Consider the following 20,736-nt stretch of genomic DNA (forward strand, 5'->3'; position numbering starts at 1 on the left):
AGCGGCAGCTGCTGGAGTGCGGCCATGGGTGCACGCATGTTTGGGCCCTAAAGATCTATCATGCGGTGGCAACTTCGAGAGTCCTCTACACCTTGCCGATTGCCTGCCTCACCCCTTATCGCTGGGAGCAGCTAAAGCTCGACCAGAGGAGGGCCATTCGGGCATGCCTCGGCCTCCCACAATCGTTGCCAACTGCCGGCACCTACACAGAGTCACCCACCTGGCCCATCCAAATGCAGGCTCTACAGCGGGTCCTTCAGCATAAAGAGAGACTACACAAGGCTCTCGATGGCACCGCACTTCTTGGACAGCTCCGGTCTCAGCCCAACTCGCGCATGGGCCAGCTCGTCTCCCTGTTCGAGGGACACATTGAGCCCCCTCACCGGCCCCGCCCTCGGCACCCACCGCCTGACAAGAGCACCACCCGCCAGGTGTGCATCACTCTGCCAGGCGTGCACTCAAAGTGCCACACCCCAGCGGTGGCACTTCGCCACAAAGCGGCTGCCCTCTCATAGGACAAAGTAAGAGGCCGCCTGAAAATACATACAGACGGCTCCGTCCTCCCAGTGACCATAAGCGCCACAGCTTCCTGCACGGCCCCGGAGATCGGAGTAGCCAGGACCTGCCGCCTCCCTTTTCCCGCATCGTCAACCACTGTTGAACTGGCTGGGCTCCACCTGGCTGCAGACCTGCTCCTGGAACGAGACCGCCTGGAATCAGCCGCAGTCATCCTAACGGACTCGAGGCCAGCCCTACTCCAGGTGCTGGAAGCAGATATGCCGATGAGCCGCAGTGGTCACGTCAAGTGCTCCCTGGTGGCCAAGTTGCCTGTGGGAACCCGCCGCAGCCACTGCCACACTGCATAGAGCGCCGAGAACGGGCCCTCCTCCCGAGGCTCCGTCTTAACTGCTCGAACACCGCCGCCAGGCTCCACCATCAGGGGCACGCAGACTCTCCTGCCTGCAGCAACTACTTGGAGCCCGAAACCATCAACCACATCCTCCGCCTCTGCCCGCATCATGCCGCAGCGAGATCTCCCATGGAAGCGACATACCGACGCCGGGGGCTGCCAACTACCAGCCCCGAGGCGTTGCTCTTCCTGAGGGGTTCTGACCTGACGAGAGTGCGGGCCTTCCCGAGCCTTCGCCACTGCCTCGAGGCCATGGGGCTGAACCAACGCCTCTGGCCACCCCGACTAGAACCGTTTCAACTACTTTTCTTTTTTTTCTCTCTCTCTCTTTCCGACTACTTTCAATTCCAACCACCAATAGCAAAGCATAAAGTATAAGCAATAGAACAAGTAGTGGGATGCATAACTAGCCAGTCTGCTCTGCGACTTCTCGCCAATGCTAATTTCGTTCCACTTCAAAAATTTTTAATTGCTCCGTGCACATAACTGTCTTCTCACATTGCAGGTACCAAGAGTACAATGTCCTAATATAATAAAGCCATGCATGTGGACTCCGAACCTGATATACTTTTATTCTTAATCCAAGGTCTTGTCCCATGCCAGCAATGATTATTCCAATAATGATCACTGGCTATTTCGGAAAAAACTTGCAAGCAAAACTTGTGCTAATGCAAGTACAGGCTTATCTGAGAAATCCTGCAATAAAAAAAACCGTCCCGCAATCTTCCATAGGCTATGAAAAACTGGGACCAAGCAGCCGAGTCGTACACCGCATAAAATGCCAAGTCATGATAAGTGTCTCCAATACGATCACGTGTCACATTTACTTAAGTTTTACAACAGACACTCCAAGCATTGGGCTCCATGTGTGCAGACATTGACCCCAAGACAGGCTCACAGAAACGCCAATGATGTAGTAGTCCACAGAAACAGCCTTTATTACAAGACAACACATTCCGCCACTTGGTACATAGATGCCCGGAATGCAGTGTAAATATCCCGAAAAAGTTGCATGGAGGCAATTGTAAATATACATCCAAAGGCACAGCCCATCAATCAGCATTAGTAAATACCACATACCACTGTATAAAATGAAAAAAAAAATTATGCAGTACAAAAATAGTGTGTGTACAAACACGAGACGCGAAAGTTGGAAGCACCTCTCGTAAAATCCAGTGTCCTTTGAGTCATACTTTGAGTTGAGAAATTACATCTACTGCTTAATAAAATTTGTAATTTTCCTCATTGTACCTTGCAGCGTCAAGGGCTGGCCGTAAGGGCAATCGAGTCAATGCATTTCTTTGTACTTCAATGAATTGCACACTTCTGAAAAGACAGTAACAGAGCTGGGGATAAAGTTTCTTCGAATGCATCTCTCTCAAAATAAAATTGCGTTTCAAAATGCTGCATGACATGCTACACCTGCAGGATCAAATCAACCACAACAGGTTCATCAAAATCAGCACCAAATATGCGAGTCACAAAAATCTACCGAATGGGAAAGAAGGCATTTTGAGTGCTTTGTAAAGGACACAGCAAAACACCATACACTACTTCTAAAATATTTCGAATATGGAGCGAGCATGCAAAAACAGGGGAAACAAAGAGGTCCTGCCCCTTTCATATACATAAAAAAAGCAAATGCATCTCTACAGACTCCTTCATCACTTAAAAAATACTCGGCGTGAATATCTCTCACCGGGCAGGTATAGCACTACCAGACTACCACGCTTAGAACTTTGTTCAACCAGCTTTACACGCCAGCAGAACAGAAATACTGGCATATGCGAGAATACAAAATTGGGCTGCTGCTATTCGTCAGGATGCGTCAAGCACGAAACCACTGGGAACAGAAAAACGCACTTCAGCCCAGTGCCGATACCCAGTGTTAATGCGAAGAACAGAATAAGCAACGCGACAACTGTGGAATGGTCCCAGTATTTGTGTCAGTTCTAGTTCTCGAGCATGACATGCTGAGTGCACCTGTGTGTGTGCATTGAGCAAATGGGCAGCCAGCAACATGGCACTTCTAGTAGTGCAACATTGCAGTCCGTAGCAGCAAAAAAACTGACAACATGTAAGCACTTATTATGTGCTGTGAATGCAAAACCACCAATGTTCGGCTGACCGACCAAGATGCTTTCTTTCGCGTCGCATTGTTGAAGGGTTTTGCAATCTTGCTGCTGAATGTGCTTTACTTTTCAATGCGCCTTAACACTTTAGAATGGCTTTGACCTGTTTTCTATGCAGGGCACCACTACTGATTTTTTACGTAATGAGAGAGTTGATGAGGACGTCGAATTCTGCAGCTTGTTCTTCGCCTCCCTCCAGCTGCAGGACAACAACAGCTCGCTACAGCAGAGTTGTTGAACATTTCGTGATGTGGAACGCCCCATGCAATGGAATGGCTCCAAAGGAGCCATTTTTTTAACGCGAACATCACTTTTTTTTTTTTTTTCTGGTCAATAGGTCATTTGGAGATTTTGCCACAACAACACATTTATCAAAAGCTGAAGTTATGAACAACGTTTGTTCAATGAGACGCTGCAGCTGCAGCAGCTTTTCGTTGCGGCTCGAGTGGTCACCGAAACAACAAATCTTTCACAATGGAAATGCATTTTTCGTGTTTTGCACCTTTTGGCACATAAGTGTGAAAGGACAAATGAGCTTCTTTCCCCAATCTGAATTTGTGCGATGTTTCCATTACAAGTTCAAACACTGCTGTGCACTTCACTCAGGCAGTGCTCCACAATGTTTGCAAGTTATCTGAGCAGTTCTTGCGGTGTGGCACAAATTCAGCATATCTGCGACGAAACACTGCTTCACAAGGCTATGGAAAGAGAAGAGAACTGAACACTCGCAGCTTTCATAGACGATTATAAATGGTGTTTAAGACACGCAGACAGTGATTCCGTCAGGCCCCCATCGTGCCTAGATTTTGTTCTAGCAGAGTGGCACTGCTTGCAGACAGCTTCGAATGGAACACATGCGACATCAATCTGCACACGCCACAGCTGAAGCAAGGGGGATGCAGTGCACTAAGGAAGCAGGTCACCGCTGGAGGGACAGAAACTAATTCGGCTCATGTGAAAGTTAAAAAAAAAAAACAGCTTTGCGAACAAATGCTTGGATTTCCGTAGTGCGGAAGAAAGGTTGGAAGTCATCACGTGACCAGGCAAAAATGATACGCGGCATCTACTGATGTAACACAACCATGCGGACCCAGGCACTACTGACAGCTAATAACTGACACCTAACAACAGGTAGGCTAACAACTAACAGCCTCCCAGGATCAAGCAGCCCTGCTTTTGGGAGCCCGCAGAAACATGCCACAGCACACCACAAGGTGTAGACAAAGGAAATGGCGCTTCAGCTAATTTAGTTGGCTAACATGTCGGATGACATCATTGCTTAAAATCCCGAGCCATCTCCACTAACGTGAAACCTAGTGAGGGGCGAAGCGTGCAGTGTATAAATGTGCTCTTGGCGCCTCGGTGCTTTTGCCAACGGAGATAAACAGTTAGGAGGTACAGGTATACAGCTTTGCTGCAAATGTCTCTTGTCTTTGAAGCATGAAGCTCTCTAGTGCGAGGCGTAAATAAGTGACTACATGAGACAAACGACGACGACGACGACAGGAAACGGCAACGGCCCCAGCGCCTAAAAAGACATTACGACAGTGTGAACAAGGTGTTAACTTGTAACAACATCCTCTGGCCCATATCATCTCCTTCTCCTCGTGTTCCCCCCTGCCGCCACATGTCAAGAACCACAAAGAGTGCCCTCAAGTGGAAAGATAGTTGTTCCGCGACACCTTCGCGAAGCTTAGGCATTTAGAGAGTTTAGAGAGGGAGCCCTCGCCGTCAGCCCTGCTGCGGCTGCTGCTGGTCGTCGTCGGCCGGGGGGAAGCGCAGGGTGCGGTAGTAGGAGACGGAGCGCTGGACGGCCTCGTCGGGCGTGACGGAGGGGTAGTAGTTGAGGCGCAGCGTGGCCTTGGTGCGGTTGAAGAAGAGCGAGGTGCAGATGTAGGTGACGGCCGCGGGCGGGGGCACGTAGGCGCGGGGCCGGTACAGGGGCCGCACCAGGCGCAGCAGCAGCGCCACCAGCATGAGCACCAGGATGGCCAGCAGGTAGGGCACCGTGTACTCGGACAGCCGGCAGCCCTGGCACTCCACGAAGGGCCGCAGGAACTCGTAGATGTCCTCCAGCGGGGTGTCGTCCGTCACGTAGAACACCTCGCCGGCCACCGACTCGTCCACGGCCAGCCGCTCCATGGCCTTGAGGTGCGCCAGTGCCGCGTTGCCCACGTACGTCACCTGCGTTGCACCCATCGTTGCAGAGCGCGGCCAGATGGGATAATCTCGGACGGAACGGCAACGTGGCACTTAATTAGGCTTTTCTCTTTTTTTCGTTGTGCAATCGCTTATAAAACCACCACTATGTACCTAATTCACTGCAATGCTTATCTTCAAACTTTCTTTGTATAGCAATTACCGCTTAATTTAACAAGTGGAAATATGCCCTTTGAATGCTTATGTGTAAATACCGCCTAAAATGTAAAAAAATGTGCCTTTTGTGTTTGTGTGTGTCAATCGTGGGTGTTTTATGGCCAATACCGCCTAAAATGTAAAAAAATGTGCCTTTTGTGTTTCTGTGTGCCAATTGTGTGTTTTATAACCATGTTTTATAAACCTCCATACTGATCTTGCCCCCCCCTATGTAATACCCAGAAAGGGGCCTTAAAAGAAAAAATAAATGATGCTGATGATTCCCCAATGGCTTCCCCTGGTTGGTCTGCACCCTGGCGAGTCCACAGACAGTGCAAGGCTAAGGACTGAAAGCCGTGCGGCACAGAAAATAAAATATTAGAGAGAGAGGACAATTGGCAAACACGCTACGAGGAAATGTGTCATGATCACGAGAAAGCCTAACTTTTATGCCAAATGCCAGTTCATGAGAGTGGTAAAAAAATCTCTTCAAAACCAAATTGACATCCAATGCTGTACTTTTAGAATTTCGCTGCCAATCAGCACGTCCATTTTTGCACACGCGACAGGTCGAACTCTTGTGACTACACTTTTCGTGCAGCTTTTTTATGGGCTACCAAAAGAGAAGCCTTGCCTAAACAGATAACTGCACCTGTTTCCTGTTAACATGGGGCCCCTGCCACTTTTTCCTCCCTCACTCGAAGCCAGTGACGCATCCACAGGGTTGGCACGATGTCAGAAAGCATGCCAGCTACACATCCCATTCAAGAGGAACAGGGGCCTCCTGTGCACATCGCTGTGTTTAAAATCCGATCTTCTCAAGGTTGTCTCTCACACCATTGCACGCATTCCACCATTTGGTCAGCGCTTAGCAGTTCACCGGCCAAAAAGTCTGTTGCCAAGCCAACTGACTAGAGTCTCTAAGTGATGCCGACCTAGTGGTACCTAGTGGCTACATAGTGCCAAGTTACACCCTGCACTACTGCCACAGAACAGCTCCCCTTAGTTTGCACACACTGGAAGCGTTGGCCCCACGGCCTCACCTGGAAGCGCTCGTCGACGCTGCGAATCTTGGGCAGGGTGTTCTTGGAGGCCTTGGCGGCGCGCAGGAACTGCACCACAAACTGCTGGTCCTGCTCCCCGTACAGGGCCGTCGGACGCAGCACCAGCGTGCTGAACTTGGTGTGGCCTGCAATCGAGGGGGGGGGGGGGAGAGGAGTTAAGCGGACGAACTCGCTGAGGGTGTGCAACATTTAGGGCCACAGAAGTGAAATGCTTCTCTGGTGGGACAAAGAGGAGAAGACAACAAGATGGAAGCATTGCACCGATCTCTTTGATGGTGAAAGCAGTGGCATCTCATACTGCTTGTCAGTGAACCCACCCCCACCCACTGCGATTATTCCCCGACACCAGGCATAGAGACTTGGACACACCACCCGAAGCAGGACGAGGACCTCCTTTGATGAGGGGCCCTTGCACTCTTCCCCTGGCATGGTCATGGGCACCCATGGAGACAGCAGTGCTTCATTCTACTCCAAAGCTAACCCAACCGCGTCCTAACAAGAAGCGACGATTGATCTCTGCCCACTCATGAGGAATAGCAGCACATCGTGATCCTGCTCTCCTCCTCTGACATGCACATGCACGCACCTGAATCTTCGAGGATTATGCTCCACCAATACTTGCAAGACAGAAGGAATCGAGAACTGCACCCCCGCAGGAGGGGTACCAGCACCCCACACTCACCATCGGCCAGCACGCGGTGGTTGGCCTGCAGGACGAGCTGCTCGGCGCGGTGCTTGGTCTCAGCGTAGGGCCCCATGAGGAAGTGCTTGGGCGTGAAGGTGGTGTTCTCGGCCCCGAAAAAGATGTGGTTGCTGCTCACCACCACGTCCACCGTGCTCGTGAACACCAGGTACGGCACGTTCTGGCGCACGCACGCGTCAATCACCGTCCGCGTGCCTGCACAAGTAAAGGGGGGGCGTTTGTTCTTCTCCTCTTCTTCAGAAATAACCGCTCTTCCCAGCAGGAATGGCCGTATTGGCACCCCACATGTCACTCTGAGCAGATGCCTACAAGCAGACTGTTGCCTATGCTGTTCACCACGTTGCCTGCGAAATTAAATGCTTCCCCCTTCGGCCAAGTGTGCTAGTCATCATCCCATGAGAACAACAGATGACAAATCAATTAATGTGCCACTGGGGATGTGTACAAAGCCTTTATAAGGCTTTGTACACATCCCGAAATCTTGGCAAAAATCAAGTCTGTCCTCAGAAGAAGCAGCGATACCACAAAACTGCCCTTTCAAACATAGGCGATGTCATCCTGGCCACCAGCATCTCCCCATGCTGGAACAAAAACTGCCATAAAAGCGCACTAGAACATTTTAGTGCACATACTCTCGCTGCTGGGGGCCTACATAGCATTTCAACTGAGAAATCACTGCCATAATAGCCCAGTGCATAACCCTTATGCCCCTGCCCTCCCACCTTCAACGTTGATGGCCTCCATGGCCTCCGCGTCGGGAAAGATGCCGCAGTCGACCAGGGCGGCCGTGTGGATGACGCAGTCGACGCCCGCAAACGCCTCCTGCAGCGCCTTGGCGTTGCAGATGTCCCCCACAATCGCCTTCATGGGCTTCTCCGTGCCGTGCTCTGCAGTGGTGGAGACGGGGGGGACGAACGACTCTCAGTGGAAGGGCTCCTTCCTTCGAGGGGCCCCCTCAGAGCAAAACAGACCCACGTGCAGCGTTCGCTCGGGAACAGTGCAGGCTCACACACAGGCAGGAGATACCATATTTACTCGCGTAGTAGAACCACTTGCGTAATGAACCCCCCCCCTAAGTTTTCTTCTTAAGAATTTACTTTCTTGTTACCATACTTACCTGGTTGTAACACGCACTTTTGTTTCCGAAAAGATAGGCCGAAAAATTGCATGCGCGTTAGGATCAGATACAAAACCGAAACCGCCGAAAGAGTGGAAATTTTGTCCCACCCATCGCCATCTCAAGATGGTGCCAAAGCGTTTAGCAACGATTGTTACATGGAGGAAAGATGGATTTTTCAGATGCAGGAAGCCTAGGTGCCTAGGCTTTTCTATCGGCGTTCACACAAATCGTCAAATTGTTCAACTTGTACGCTTGATAACAGCAATGGCAGCAGCGGCAACGATGGTGCGCCGCTTCCATGAGTAGCTAACGAGCGGCTCTCGCACGTTCGAAACGAGCGGTCAGCTGAAGCGTGCACCTCTGGAGAAGCTCGCGAGAAGGGCGTGCGACGTGTGAGCCACAATCCCATCGACCATGGTTGAGAAGTGTGGCATTGCGAACGCGCTTGACGGCACCGAGGACGAGACGTTGTAGTCAGCGGAAAGCAACAGGAAGCTCTAGGAAAGCAACGAGGAGTGAGATGCGTGAGATTACTTCAGGAAATAAATTTCCCGTTTCTCTCGCATTCGCTTTTCTAGGTCACAAAGTTCCGTGCGCGTTACAATCGGAGGTGCAAGTTTTTCCTTTTTTTTTTTTTGCCGGAAAAATCGGGTGCGCGTTTGAATTGGGTAAGTACGGTACCTTGCATAAAAAATGCAGCGGGAATAGAAAAGGTACTGTGCAATGTGTCTTCATCTCGGCATGGTTGCTGATGCCGTCGATGATCGCGGTAACTTGGTATCACACCGCAGTACGAGCAGAAACGTTAAATCAGCATTCTAACAACAACAGCAACAAAAAAATCTGAACAGTAGCCGGAGACACGAGCATGAATGTCGTGGCTCACAATTTAAAAATTGCACGCTTGTAGAGCGCCACCTGCTCAACACAAACCAAACCTTCTCGCGTATCGTGCCACAAAAGCGCTGCAGCACGCGAACAAAGCACCAAATGTACTCCGCAATCCTTCCCTGCTATGTGCTGTTCCACAACTCTGACATTACGCTCCACGGTTTTAGGGGTGAAGCCCCGTAGGGGCTCAGGCTGTCGGTGTCTCGTCGCCATTTTCTCATGTGGTCACGGTACTATGAGCACTCAGCATTTTCTTTTTAACTCCCGAGTGGTCACCGCAAGGTATGCATGGCTTCACAAACGTGTGCAGGGAATCCGGCGCTCACATGCACCGAGAAACGTGCTCATGTGCGCTCACCCATTTGCTAAAAAGCTTCGCTGCTAAAGCAGTAGTCGGGCCGGTCAAAAACCATGCAGGTGGCAACCCCACTCCCAATCATGACAGCCCGTCTCCCATTAAAGATTTGCATTACTTGCTTGCCCACAATGAAACACATTCCTAAGACCTTGCAGCCTACTCGCGGTGACCTCTTTAAACTCTGTGGGGTGACATGATAGAGGACGGTACACCATCACTTGCGCCACAGCTGACTCTGCTTGAAAGGTGGACCCTTCTGCAGGTGACGTGGTCTAAATCTGAGTGAGGGGTGTGGAGCACTTCCACAGCGTAGTAATGATGTTTCTATGCGCACATGATGTAATCTTGAGAGAAATCAGATGTCAGTTCACAGAGCAACAGGCTATTCTCCCTGACCGCCGAGTGACTTTTTTGCCAGTGCAAAATCCCACCCGGCAGCATGCACCACGTTTTTTTTCCCCTGTGAATACCGTGAATGGCCAACCCATACTTCGTGTATTTGGATCTTCCCCAAGTTTTCTTCCGCAATATTGCTTTCGTGATGTGGAAAAGTAGTGCTTAAGGTGGCTGCAGGGTGTAATTGAAGAGCGCAGTACACACATTCTTAGCGCACACTTCTACAGGCTGAATTCTCATGCGTCTTTCTGCAAGTTGACGCTAACTCTTCGACCACAGTATTCCCCCCCCCCCCCCCCGTGTTGCTTCACTACAGCACACAGCCCTTGTGTCACTGCTCACATAGCCACACTCACTGCAAAATAAGTACCATTAAGCATTTTCACCCAGAATGAGTCCATACAACTGATGGTCTTGGAGCAGCCTTGCTGTGCCCACTTTACATGTAGCCTTCAATAAACGCCACTGACATGTAAATGGAAGATGCTTGTCGGTCCTCTAATCTTAAAACTTTCCTGCAATGACTATTCAAATGAATAGTAGTTCATCAACGCTTTTAAGTTTAAATTTTGCCGTTTTCCCGTTTAAATTTGAATTTGGTGCTTCCGAGTGCGCTCTGAGAGCTGGCGGCATCTCCTGAGTAGTAATGACACTTACATACTCTTCGCTCTTTTTTTTTTTACGAGGTGCCAATTTTTTAAAGTGACACCGGAGTCATGTAATGGGCGTTCTGAAGATATGGTGATAGCATGAACGCGCCACATTTCTAGAAATTTGGACAAGCCTAAATGCGAATTTTTTGACGATATTAGCAGCACTGACTCCAAGGACAATGTTTATGTACCAGATTTTGCTATGGAAAGCAAAAGTGCGTAAAACCAGCTGGGAACCTGATACCCCTGTTCAACACAAGCCCCACAAAAATGCAGAAGTATTGAAACTGTACACTGCGATACGAAAAAAAAAAAAAAAAGCGGAGCAACAAACCAATGTTTTCTGTGATGAATGTGCAGCCAACCTTTCTTTCACAACTTCGAGAAACTGCTTTCCCCAGTGATACAAAATCCTGTAGGTCTAATTTTTTTTGCAATACAAGAAATTTTAAGTTAGGCGTTTAATATTCTCAGGACTTTTGGAAAAGTCCTGAAAAGCACGTGTACAGAAAGTACATCTTTAATTTTTTGTGTTTTTCCTGTGTGTAGCAACAATGAGTTTTTGCTTATTTTTTGTTTGTCAAAAAATTTTTCTGTACAGCCTTTCTTTTTTTTTTGCCCACATAAATATTCTTGTTTGAAATAATTACCAGTGCCAAGGAAATTCACCCCACTACATTTAGATACCATACACTTATATGTTACATATTTTTTGCGACTAGGAAAAATTATTTGCTAGACTGCCCAAAATCACTGCTTTTACCGTGGGCAGGAAAGTATTAAGCATGGCAGTTTAGTGACACAAATGAGTAGGGGTGGTAGTATGCGGTGCAGTGCAGGAGTGCAGCAGCAGGATGCAGAGAGAGGGGGGGGGGGGGAACGCACTGAGGTTGTTCTCGTAGGGCTTGAGGTCGAAGAGGCGGATCTCCTTGACGCTCTGGTTGTGCTCCTGCAGCAGCTTGACCACGTGCTGGCCCAGGAAGCCGCTCGAGCCCGTCACCAGCACCGTCTCCACCTTGCGCTTGTCACTGTGGAAAGGGAAGGGGGATCAGGTTTGAACAAGGCGTCGGCACCAGCTCTCGCACGTGATTAGCTGGCTATAAGGTACACGACCCGGGCGTACAGACTCATTTCGACCACCTGGGAAGGGGGGAGGGGGGATTTTTTTCAACAGTGTAGTAGTATCTGCCAAAGACGGGGAATGTCGATATCGCTTTATTTTACAATCGGGCGTATCCAAACAGATGGTGAACATTATTCCACCTGCAGGTCACAGTGAGTGTGATCTTCATTAACAGAAACCTGTTTAAAAGAAGACCGCCAACATACGTTTTTTCCAGTGTCACACAAGTCACGTGTGTTGTGCAGGACAGGGCCATAAAATGCGCGGAAGATGTTTTGTACATACAGTAAAACATTCTCACAAGAGACACTGAAGGGACCCAGGAATCATGTCACTTGTAACCAAGGTCTTTTGTATGCAGTGTTGCTAACATGGCAAACATAGGAGAACCAACCAAACCATTCTCATTCAAATGTCTCTTATAACCAAGTGCAGTGGTGGAACAGCCAACTGGCTACTTGGAGCAGTGCTTGGAGCAGCAAAAATGTGAATTTGGAGCACCCTTTCCAGCTTTTGGAGCAGGTTATTTTGGACCACTTAAATTGTCATGCAAGGACTGCTACCCAGAGTCAAGCGCGATTCCTCGACATGCAATTAAACTGCAAAATAAAGAGAACCATACAGACCATAAAAGCACCAAAAGAAGCTTTTAGATGTTTTTGTTTCAAAAATTTATTTGAAGCACAAAAAAACTAATTCAAGAGAACAATTGTACAAGGAGCCTCACTGCTTTCTGCACGACACTGGACAGGTTTACTTGCTTTTATGCGAACAATGAAGCTTTGAAAGAGCTTCCGATAGCTTCATCTGACCCTCCTTTAAAAGACTTTGACCACTCTGAACATCACCAAAGCACTTCTCACTCATGCCTCTTGAAATGAGGAGGTCATCGTTACTCAGCATCTTGGCTGAGTCGAGCGGCGGGCTGGAGGAGCGGCGGGCGCGCACTTTCATACGGCCTCTGCTTCGGGTATAGTTTCCACCTTTCACCGCCGCTAGTTCGTGGCGCTGCGGACCAACCCTCGCTAGAGTTCCTGTACATGCTCCCTACGGGAGTAGGGAGCATATACAGGAACTCTAACCCTCGCCGGTTGACCTACGGCACGGTCGGATAGAGCGGCGGCGCGCGCGCATTGGCCACTGCCCTAGCCCTGCCGTGGTTACACGTGATACCTGTCCGTGTAAATTTAGGTGGGCGTCATTAAAATAGGCGACTCCTTCCCCCCTTATGAATTTTCGGTCTAATTGGGTCAAACAGCCTAACATTATCGCTCGGAAGCGCCTAATCAAAAAATTGAAAGAAACATTTTAACTCGGGGCACATGAAGAAAAATATGCGAGGCCTTCATATCTTATCAGCGACTGTATTATATGAAAATGGTGCGGCAGGCAATAAACGCGGCATTTTCCATGACTGAAATATCAGTTCTTATTTTTCCTTTCGGATGGTGCCTTGGTTTGCACGCGCACAGGGCACAACCAGTGACGCGAATGATTTCCCGCCGAGGGAGATACGGTTATCGCTTAGCTAAACGTGTTTCTGCTGCTCACGCTACGGTCGGGCTGAGCGGACCGCGCTGGCAGCGAGCGCACTGTCAAAAACATACAGCTAAAACTCTTAATCATGCAACTGAAGTGCACAACGAGTCTTCTTTTTGGTGAGATATAGCAGCGAAGGCATTTATTGGTACCGGTGATATTCCGCGGCAGATCCAAAACACCTGGGGCAAGCGTTGTCGGCTCGCTCGGCTAGAGTGTAAGCTCGGCCAGAGGCGATGCGTCGACTAAGAATAAAGAGGGTTTGGCGGGTTGGGAGGGTAGAGGGTTAGAGTTCCTGTATATAGCTCCCCAAGGGGAGCAGAGTTGCGCGTCCATCCGCCATCTTGAGTTCCAGGTCGTGCGGGAAAGCCACCCGTCTCGCATGTACGAGCTGCCGCCGGGCCGCCGCGGAGCGGCAGTGGCGAGGGGGAGGGGCGAGGAGGAGCGGCGCGGACAAAAATTCCCCCGCATTTCCCCGAGGGGGAGAATGTGAAAGTGCGAATGCACGGTTGTCGGCCCGCTTGCGGCGCTTGCGCTCGGCCCCCGCAGCCCACCGCCTCGCCGCCTTCTCTTCCATCTCTTCCATCGGGTTTGTAGTATCACGTGTACACCACGCAGTTATCAAGCCGCTATAACGCCGCTGAGTCGCCAACGCACGCCGCTGACGACGTAGTTTGAATGCGTTAAAGATATAAGGCGCGTCAACACTGATATCACCGTCGCGTCCGTGGCTTGATCGGTAGAGCGTCGCGCTGCGGCCGCAAAGTCCGCGGATCGAAACCTGGCGCCGGATGCTGTTTCTTTATAGAGGAGCACTGCGGACGCCGCCGCCGGCGGTGGATGGTTTGGGGTCGCTTATAAAGTGTATTCACACTTAAAACTGGTGCACGAATCTCGGCTGCTTATCAGCTGAGCTGCCGCCGCTGCCGCAACCGCCGATGCTCAGTTGAGCAGAACTGACTCAATACGGGGTCTTGTGCGCAGCACTGAAAGCGGGCTTTCCTGTCGGACTGGAACCCGCGGCATGTGGCAATCAGACGCGCAACTCTTGCGCTAAGCGATATACAGGAACTCTAGTAGAGGGTTGGTTCGAAGCGCCCTCACTCTGTCAAGAATCTGCTGTATCGTTTCCTTGTTGGGTGCGCAGGCCGTATGAAAGTGCGCGCTCGCCGCTCCTCCAGTCCGGCTGTGAGTTTCGTTTTCGTTGCCGGTAGAAACCGCCGTTACCCGCTGACTATTTTGGAGCAGACATAGAGAAAATATTCAAAATAACACGCTTTTGGAGCAGCATGGAGCAGGGTGACCTTATTGGCGCAGCTTGGCGCAATTGGCGCAGCAGTTCCACCACTGCAAGTGTCTCTTGTAACAAGGTTTTGCTGTACCTTATTTTTTTCACTGTATTCTGAAGCAAGGGTTTCAGTGGTAGGAAAAGGGGGGGGGGGGGGGGGTGAATCCTGGCTTCCCTAATAGAGAACTCTGTGGGCACATATGATTTATTCACATGCATTATTGATCCTATTAGGGAGCTTTGTGAGTACAGGTTCCTCAGCATTTCTGGCACTTGGTACCCTGACTGACTGAACAAGACGCGGCAATTACCATATTTTCGCGTGCACAACCCGCCCCTGCATGCATACCGCACCCCCACTTTCAGCCCGCCAAAAAAGAAAGGAAAAAAAAAAAATCCCCGCGTATTGTCCCCACTATTGATGCAGGAAAGGCTACACCAAAGCTACTGCTCAAGCAACACATCACACATACTATGTGGAGAGAAAAGGCGTATATTTAACAAGTAGAATACACTGACTGCAGGGCGAAAGTCACAGTTCACTGATAAAATTCAGTTGCTAGAGTGTGCTCCTCCTTGTTTTGTCTTCCTTGTCCTTGTGTGTTTTGCGCAATCGCTGCCATGGAAGGCTTAGTCAGTGTTACTGTGTAGGAGCTTCACGGCAGAACACGTATTGCTGTGAAGCTGCACTAAAGGGAAAACCCCCGTGTATTATCCGCACCCCTACTTTGCCACGGAAATTTTCACATTTTTGGTTGGTGGGGGTTATACGCGAGAAAATATGGTATTGCTCCTTCACTTGCATGCTTTACTCCATTATCCAAGCTTCCTGAATACTCCTCAGAGACATGCTGTCCACCTCTTTTCAAACTTTTCCCTCTGCAAGCAGCAGCTTAATAGCAGCATTTGAGTCTAATTACATTTGCAAAATTCAAGGTGCTTTCAAATGTCTGTCTTTGTGTGCTCAACGCACACAAGGGTACCATATGAAGATCGCATTTCATGGCTGCAACCCAGTTCAAAAGGCATGAAACAAAGTGCTACAAATCTGTTAAATGTGCCATTCTTTTCTTGCACTAATTTGTTTGAAACTCGGAATGTAACTAAAAACTGTGCAATGACCAATTAGGGGCATCGCACGTCGCTTGAACTGAATTAATCCAGCGGTCAGAGTTTGGCTCGAGCTCAAAGCTTCCGCATAAATGTATGGCTGTGCTGCTCCATGAAAGTGGTCAATCCCACGGTACAATGGAAGTTCAACGGCAATGAGTGGTGCCAACTGCAACCTTCCTGACCTTTTCACCCTCGCTTCGCGTAATTGCCTGAAATACTGCCACGTGGAAAGGAGTGGCAATTACCCTTTAATACGTACTTTAAAATGTAGCGAAAAATCCCACTTTAAAGCACGAACTCAATGTGCCTTGTTTTATGTTCCATTGAAGAAAATTTACAAATTAATGCAACAGCAAAAAAAGAAAGAAAAAAGGACGTTCTCTATTGTCTTCCATTTCCCCTTTCTTTGGAAACAAGGCGCGACACTTATCTTAGGGAAACTTGTGGTGTGCACGCTAATGAGAGCGGACTTGCTTCTGCCATGCCTTTGGATGCCTTTGTATGCTAAGCTAAAGGACAATACAGCAGAAGCCGGACGTCTATACGGTAGTGGTAGGCACAGTAAAAGCCCCACAGGGCACCAGGAAGGGAGGTGCGCAAATGGCCTACACGTCATTTCAAAGGCACGTTCTGGTGGCGTTTGCATGCCTCACATCCATCCATGCCTGCCCCAATTTACCACGTGTGCTCATTCGCATGCGGGCCATGATTCTTCTAAGCAACCAAACCAAGGTGTTGGGACCTTTCACAATAGCTGGTGCCAGTATGACCTGCTTCTTTTTCAAAGCCCTTCTATTCCTCCAAGTAGATTTTTCTAGTTCCCTTTAGTTTTATTGCCTCCATAAGTGTTTTGGAAGAACCAAAGAGGACAAAGCTTGGAAGGAAAGTTGAAAGTTTCTACAACCGCCCACACAAGCTGGAATTTCCCCTGGTAGGCTTATCAAATTAGGAAACGACGATAACGACAACCATAAAAAATGTAAATGATAGAGAATGCCCCTTGGCAGCCTTTGGCCTCAGTGAGGCATTTTTAAGTAGATTGTAGTGCTTGAAGTACACACCTCAGCCCATGTGGTCTGAGCATATGAACATCCCATTCAAATAAAAGAACAGAAGTCAAGTAGCAGTGGTTGTCATTGCGGGGAACGTGGTGTGGAAAGGTGCTCAATCAAAGCTTTGCCTCTCAGGCAACTGATTGATTGATTGTAGGGTTTAACGCGCCGACGCAACGCAGGCGATGAGGCGCGCCGTAGTAGAGGGCTCCGGATTAATTTTGACCACCTGGGGATCTTTAACGTGCGCCGAAATCTCGAACACACGGGCGTTTTTGCTTTTCGCCTCCATCAGAAAAGCGGCCGCCGCGGCCGGGAATCGAACCTGCGACCTCGTGCTCAGCAGCGCAACGCCTTAGCCACTGAGCCACCGCGGCGGGTCTCTCAGGCAACTGAGGGGGTGGAACTCGTCTCAACAACAAGTATGCAATGCATCCACATGCATTGGCAAAGCTCAGTAAAATTCGAACCTTGTGAAGGTTACCATATTTGTGCGATTATAAGGCAGTCACAATTATAAGGTGAGGGTGCAGTTTGAAGAGTCAAAAAAAAAAAAAAAAAAGTATATTTCTGGGCATTGAATATAAGGCAGGGTATGACTTTGAAACTACAGATTTTGGAAACAAAACAAAACAAAACAAGAAACCTCGCCTTATATTCGAATAAATACGGTAAGTTGTTTTTCTGGACTTTGCCGAGTGTGACGACGCCAGGTAAATAACAGAATGAGGTTAGAATTCACTCAGACGAGGCAGTTTCGCCAGAGTCCTTTATCTGTGCACGAGCCTCTACTTTATCGAAATTCACCTGCACCCAGAAAATACTTCAAATTTGCCGAGGCAAACATTGCAGCTTGCCAGTGCCAACCATACAGGGCAGATAACAGCCCTGTTAGACAGTCTAGCACAAGGTGCTGTTGTCTGCCGGTTCTTTTGTGAAGAGATAAGGAACAGCGGATAAACTGTTCCGGAGCCAACTGGAGCATGGAAATGTTGAAGAATATTTTAGGGACATACTGCAGGCATTATGGTTTTTCACTGCATACACAAGCCAGGGCTGTTGTGCTGCGTTTTACGGTCAAGGCGTTGTGCATCCATATTGCCCAGAATGATGATAAGGACTACTATATTTTGCTCCACACTTGATAACGACTAGACAGTGACTTCAGTGCTGTGCCAACAAGGAAGCACGAAGCAGTTTGTTGGAGGCCCACTGGAAAGACCGTTACAGGTCCCTTCTAATCCCCCTTGGTGCCGATGAATTTAAGCGGGGACACTGGTTTTAAAACAACTTCTTTTAGTTTTCAAGTGAACTCCATGAAACATATCGGTCTTGCTGCTTTTTTCCCACTGATTTCAAATATGCCATTACAGTATTTTTTCACAATGAGTCAGTCAGTTACGGAGATAATTAGGGATAATTAGCCATTCTTGAAGGAACAACAGACAAAACAGTGTTGGTCATAAAACTGTAACCTTTACATTTTCCAATAGTACTATGAACCCTGGTGAGTGCAACAAAAAGATCGGTCTTTTGTTGCACTGCTTGGAACTAATTTTACAGCTCATTAAACTTTGGTGGCACCAGTGGCAAGGAACCATTTTGAGTGCCCATTTCAAACACCAAAGTTTATTGAGCTGTAAACTTTGTTCCAAGCAGTGCACCAAAAAACTGCTTTGATTATTGCATTCACCAGGGTTCGTAGTATTGGAAAATATAAAGGTATGTTTTATGACCAACACTACGTACGTACGTTTTACGACCTTTATAATATAAGGTCCTACTGGTTATATAATGGTCATGACTTTTATAAAACATACGTTTTATGTCTGGCACTGTATTGTCTATTGCTTGACCAAAAATGGCTATTTATCTCCAGTTACCTTGGGAACTCATTGACCAACTGAAAAAATAATGGCATAACTGAAATCAGTGGGGAAATAACAACAAGACTGATAAGTTTCCCAGAGTTTACTTGAAAATTAAAAGAAGTTGTTTTAAGACCAGTGTCCCCCCCCTTAAGGAGAAGCTGCTCTACAAAGTACCCAATGCACCCCTATTGAGGTCATATCTCGCTCCTCCTAACGGCAACGCCTGCAACAGCTTGCATTGCCAATTACATGGGATAACAATTCCCTGCACTGAAATGTTTTCGCGTCACATTTTGATTGATTGATTGATTGTGGGGTTTAACGCGCCGACGCAACGCAGGCGATGAGGCGCGCCGTAGTGGAGGGCTCCGGATTAACTTTGACCACCTGGGGATCTTTAACGTGCGCCGAAATGTTTTTGCTTTTCGCCTCCAGCAGAAAAGCGGCCGCCGCGGCCGGGAATCGAACCCGCGACCTTGTGCTCAGCAGCGCAACGCCTTAGCCCCTGAGCCACCGCGGCGGGTTCGCGTCACATTTTGTAACAAGATATGAGCTCGGTCTTTGCAATTGTTCATGTGCTTCAGGTAGGAACCGTGCAACGAGGACACTTGTCACCTAAAACTCAAAGGGCTCGAAATATCCCAACACAAATAACTACTCAGCCTTGCTCTAAGTTCGTAATGACACCCACTGAAGCACAGCCTAGAAATAAACACAATCCCCATTACTGTAGAGAGCGTAAACGCTCTCAAGAAACGTTCTTTGATCCGACTGTTGCACTGTGCAGCATTGACTGGTTCAATGACTGCGACCCCAAACTGCTCACCTTGACGGTGCTGCCCAGGGGGAGTCCACGTCTTCAAGCTCGGGGCTTTCATTGCCGTTGGTGCTACTCCGTTCGGCGTCGAACGACATCTTTCCTCTGGACGTGCTGGAAATGTCAAAACAGTGCTCGCTTTGGGTTTACACTTCCAATACAGGATGCCATCAAGGGCCAACAATTAATGGCCCCAAAACTCCACTTATCAATCCCTGTTGAAATTTCCAAACAATCACCATGGCTTTTTGCCCTTGATATACCGTATTTACTCCTGTAATGATCACACTTTTTTTTCCCCAAAAAATCTGATGCAAATTTAGGGGTGCGTTCATCATGCCAGGTAAATTCTTCGCGAAAAATTTTTGAGCACAGAAAACGCAAGCAAGTGGTGGTCGGGTCAAAATTTTTACGGTAGGTCTCATGCACACAATAAAAAAAAAATCACTAAAAACAAAATTCTGCACACCGCCACCAGACGCTTGGCAAAGTGACGCAAATGCAGTGTTGTCATGAATTACAGTTTGCTGCGAGGTGACAACAGGGCGATCTATAAGTGCATGCGGCTGTCACGGTGCGGGACATCAAAACAGACATGAAGGACGACGCAGCAAGCTGAGAGCATTTGTTTCTTTCTTTTGTGAGTACATTATGCGCATTTAGTGAGAGTTTCTTCCTCATCAATATTGAACGCATGCTTGCCGATATCGCTAATATCGGCAAGTCTGCGGCAATAACGTAGCCATGGGCGATTTGAAAGGGAAGCGAGTGGAGGAAAGCACGATCATCATCAGCTAGAGTTGGCACAAGTTCAGGGTGCATTCATTGCGGGGGAAAATTAAAGAAATTGAATTTTTTTACGACAAACTTCAGGGGTGCGATCATTATGCGAGTAAATATGGTAGTACAGTAATTTGGATAAGAACGGTGCCTGAACGCAGAACGTAGTAGCTACACAGCTAGTTTGTATTTGTACCTGTATGCTAGTGCATAGCTCACTACTCTTTGAAAGCGGCTGCCAGCTAGTCGCTAATCTGCAGACTATGTGACAGCTGTATCTGCGTCGTCCACTTGCAAGCTAGAAACAATACAGGGTGTTGCAACTATAAATGACCGCCTTTAACAATTTCCACGCACAAACTGCTTCTGTGCTGCCACTCAAAATTTACAGAAAAGTTGCAGTTTGTCACCTATTTCGTTTAACACCGAGAAAAACAATCCTTGCAATCTGCTATCTAGAAACCAAATTGATATGATCGTTGCCAATGGGAGTAAAGTTGGCCATCTTGTAAAAAGGACCACCTTAGAATATGGCCATGTCACCTGGTGTATCTAAAACGAAATGCGTGAT

General features: G+C 48.5%; 1 protein-coding gene across 1 annotated transcript; it reads right to left on the minus strand.

The window, feature by feature from the left end:
* Window positions 1–1,824: 1,824 nt before the first annotated feature.
* Window positions 1,825–19,499, minus strand: LOC144147369 (3 beta-hydroxysteroid dehydrogenase type 7-like). The gene is made up of 6 exons (XM_077679487.1): window positions 19,395–19,499; window positions 11,468–11,610; window positions 7,887–8,051; window positions 7,144–7,359; window positions 6,441–6,586; window positions 1,825–5,226 (listed from the first exon to the last, which is right to left on the minus strand). The coding sequence occupies exons 1-6, from the start codon at window positions 19,481–19,483 to the stop codon at window positions 4,774–4,776; spliced, it is 1,212 nt and encodes a 403-aa protein (XP_077535613.1). The 5' UTR covers window positions 19,484–19,499; the 3' UTR covers window positions 1,825–4,773.
* Between the last annotated feature and the right edge of the window lie 1,237 nt (window positions 19,500–20,736).

This window comes from Haemaphysalis longicornis, unplaced genomic scaffold (genome assembly GCF_048455015.1).
Source record: "Haemaphysalis longicornis isolate Haplotype H1 unplaced genomic scaffold, Haemaphysalis longicornis Haplotype H1 scaffold_7, whole genome shotgun sequence".
NCBI lineage: Eukaryota > Metazoa > Arthropoda > Arachnida > Ixodida > Ixodidae > Haemaphysalis > Haemaphysalis longicornis.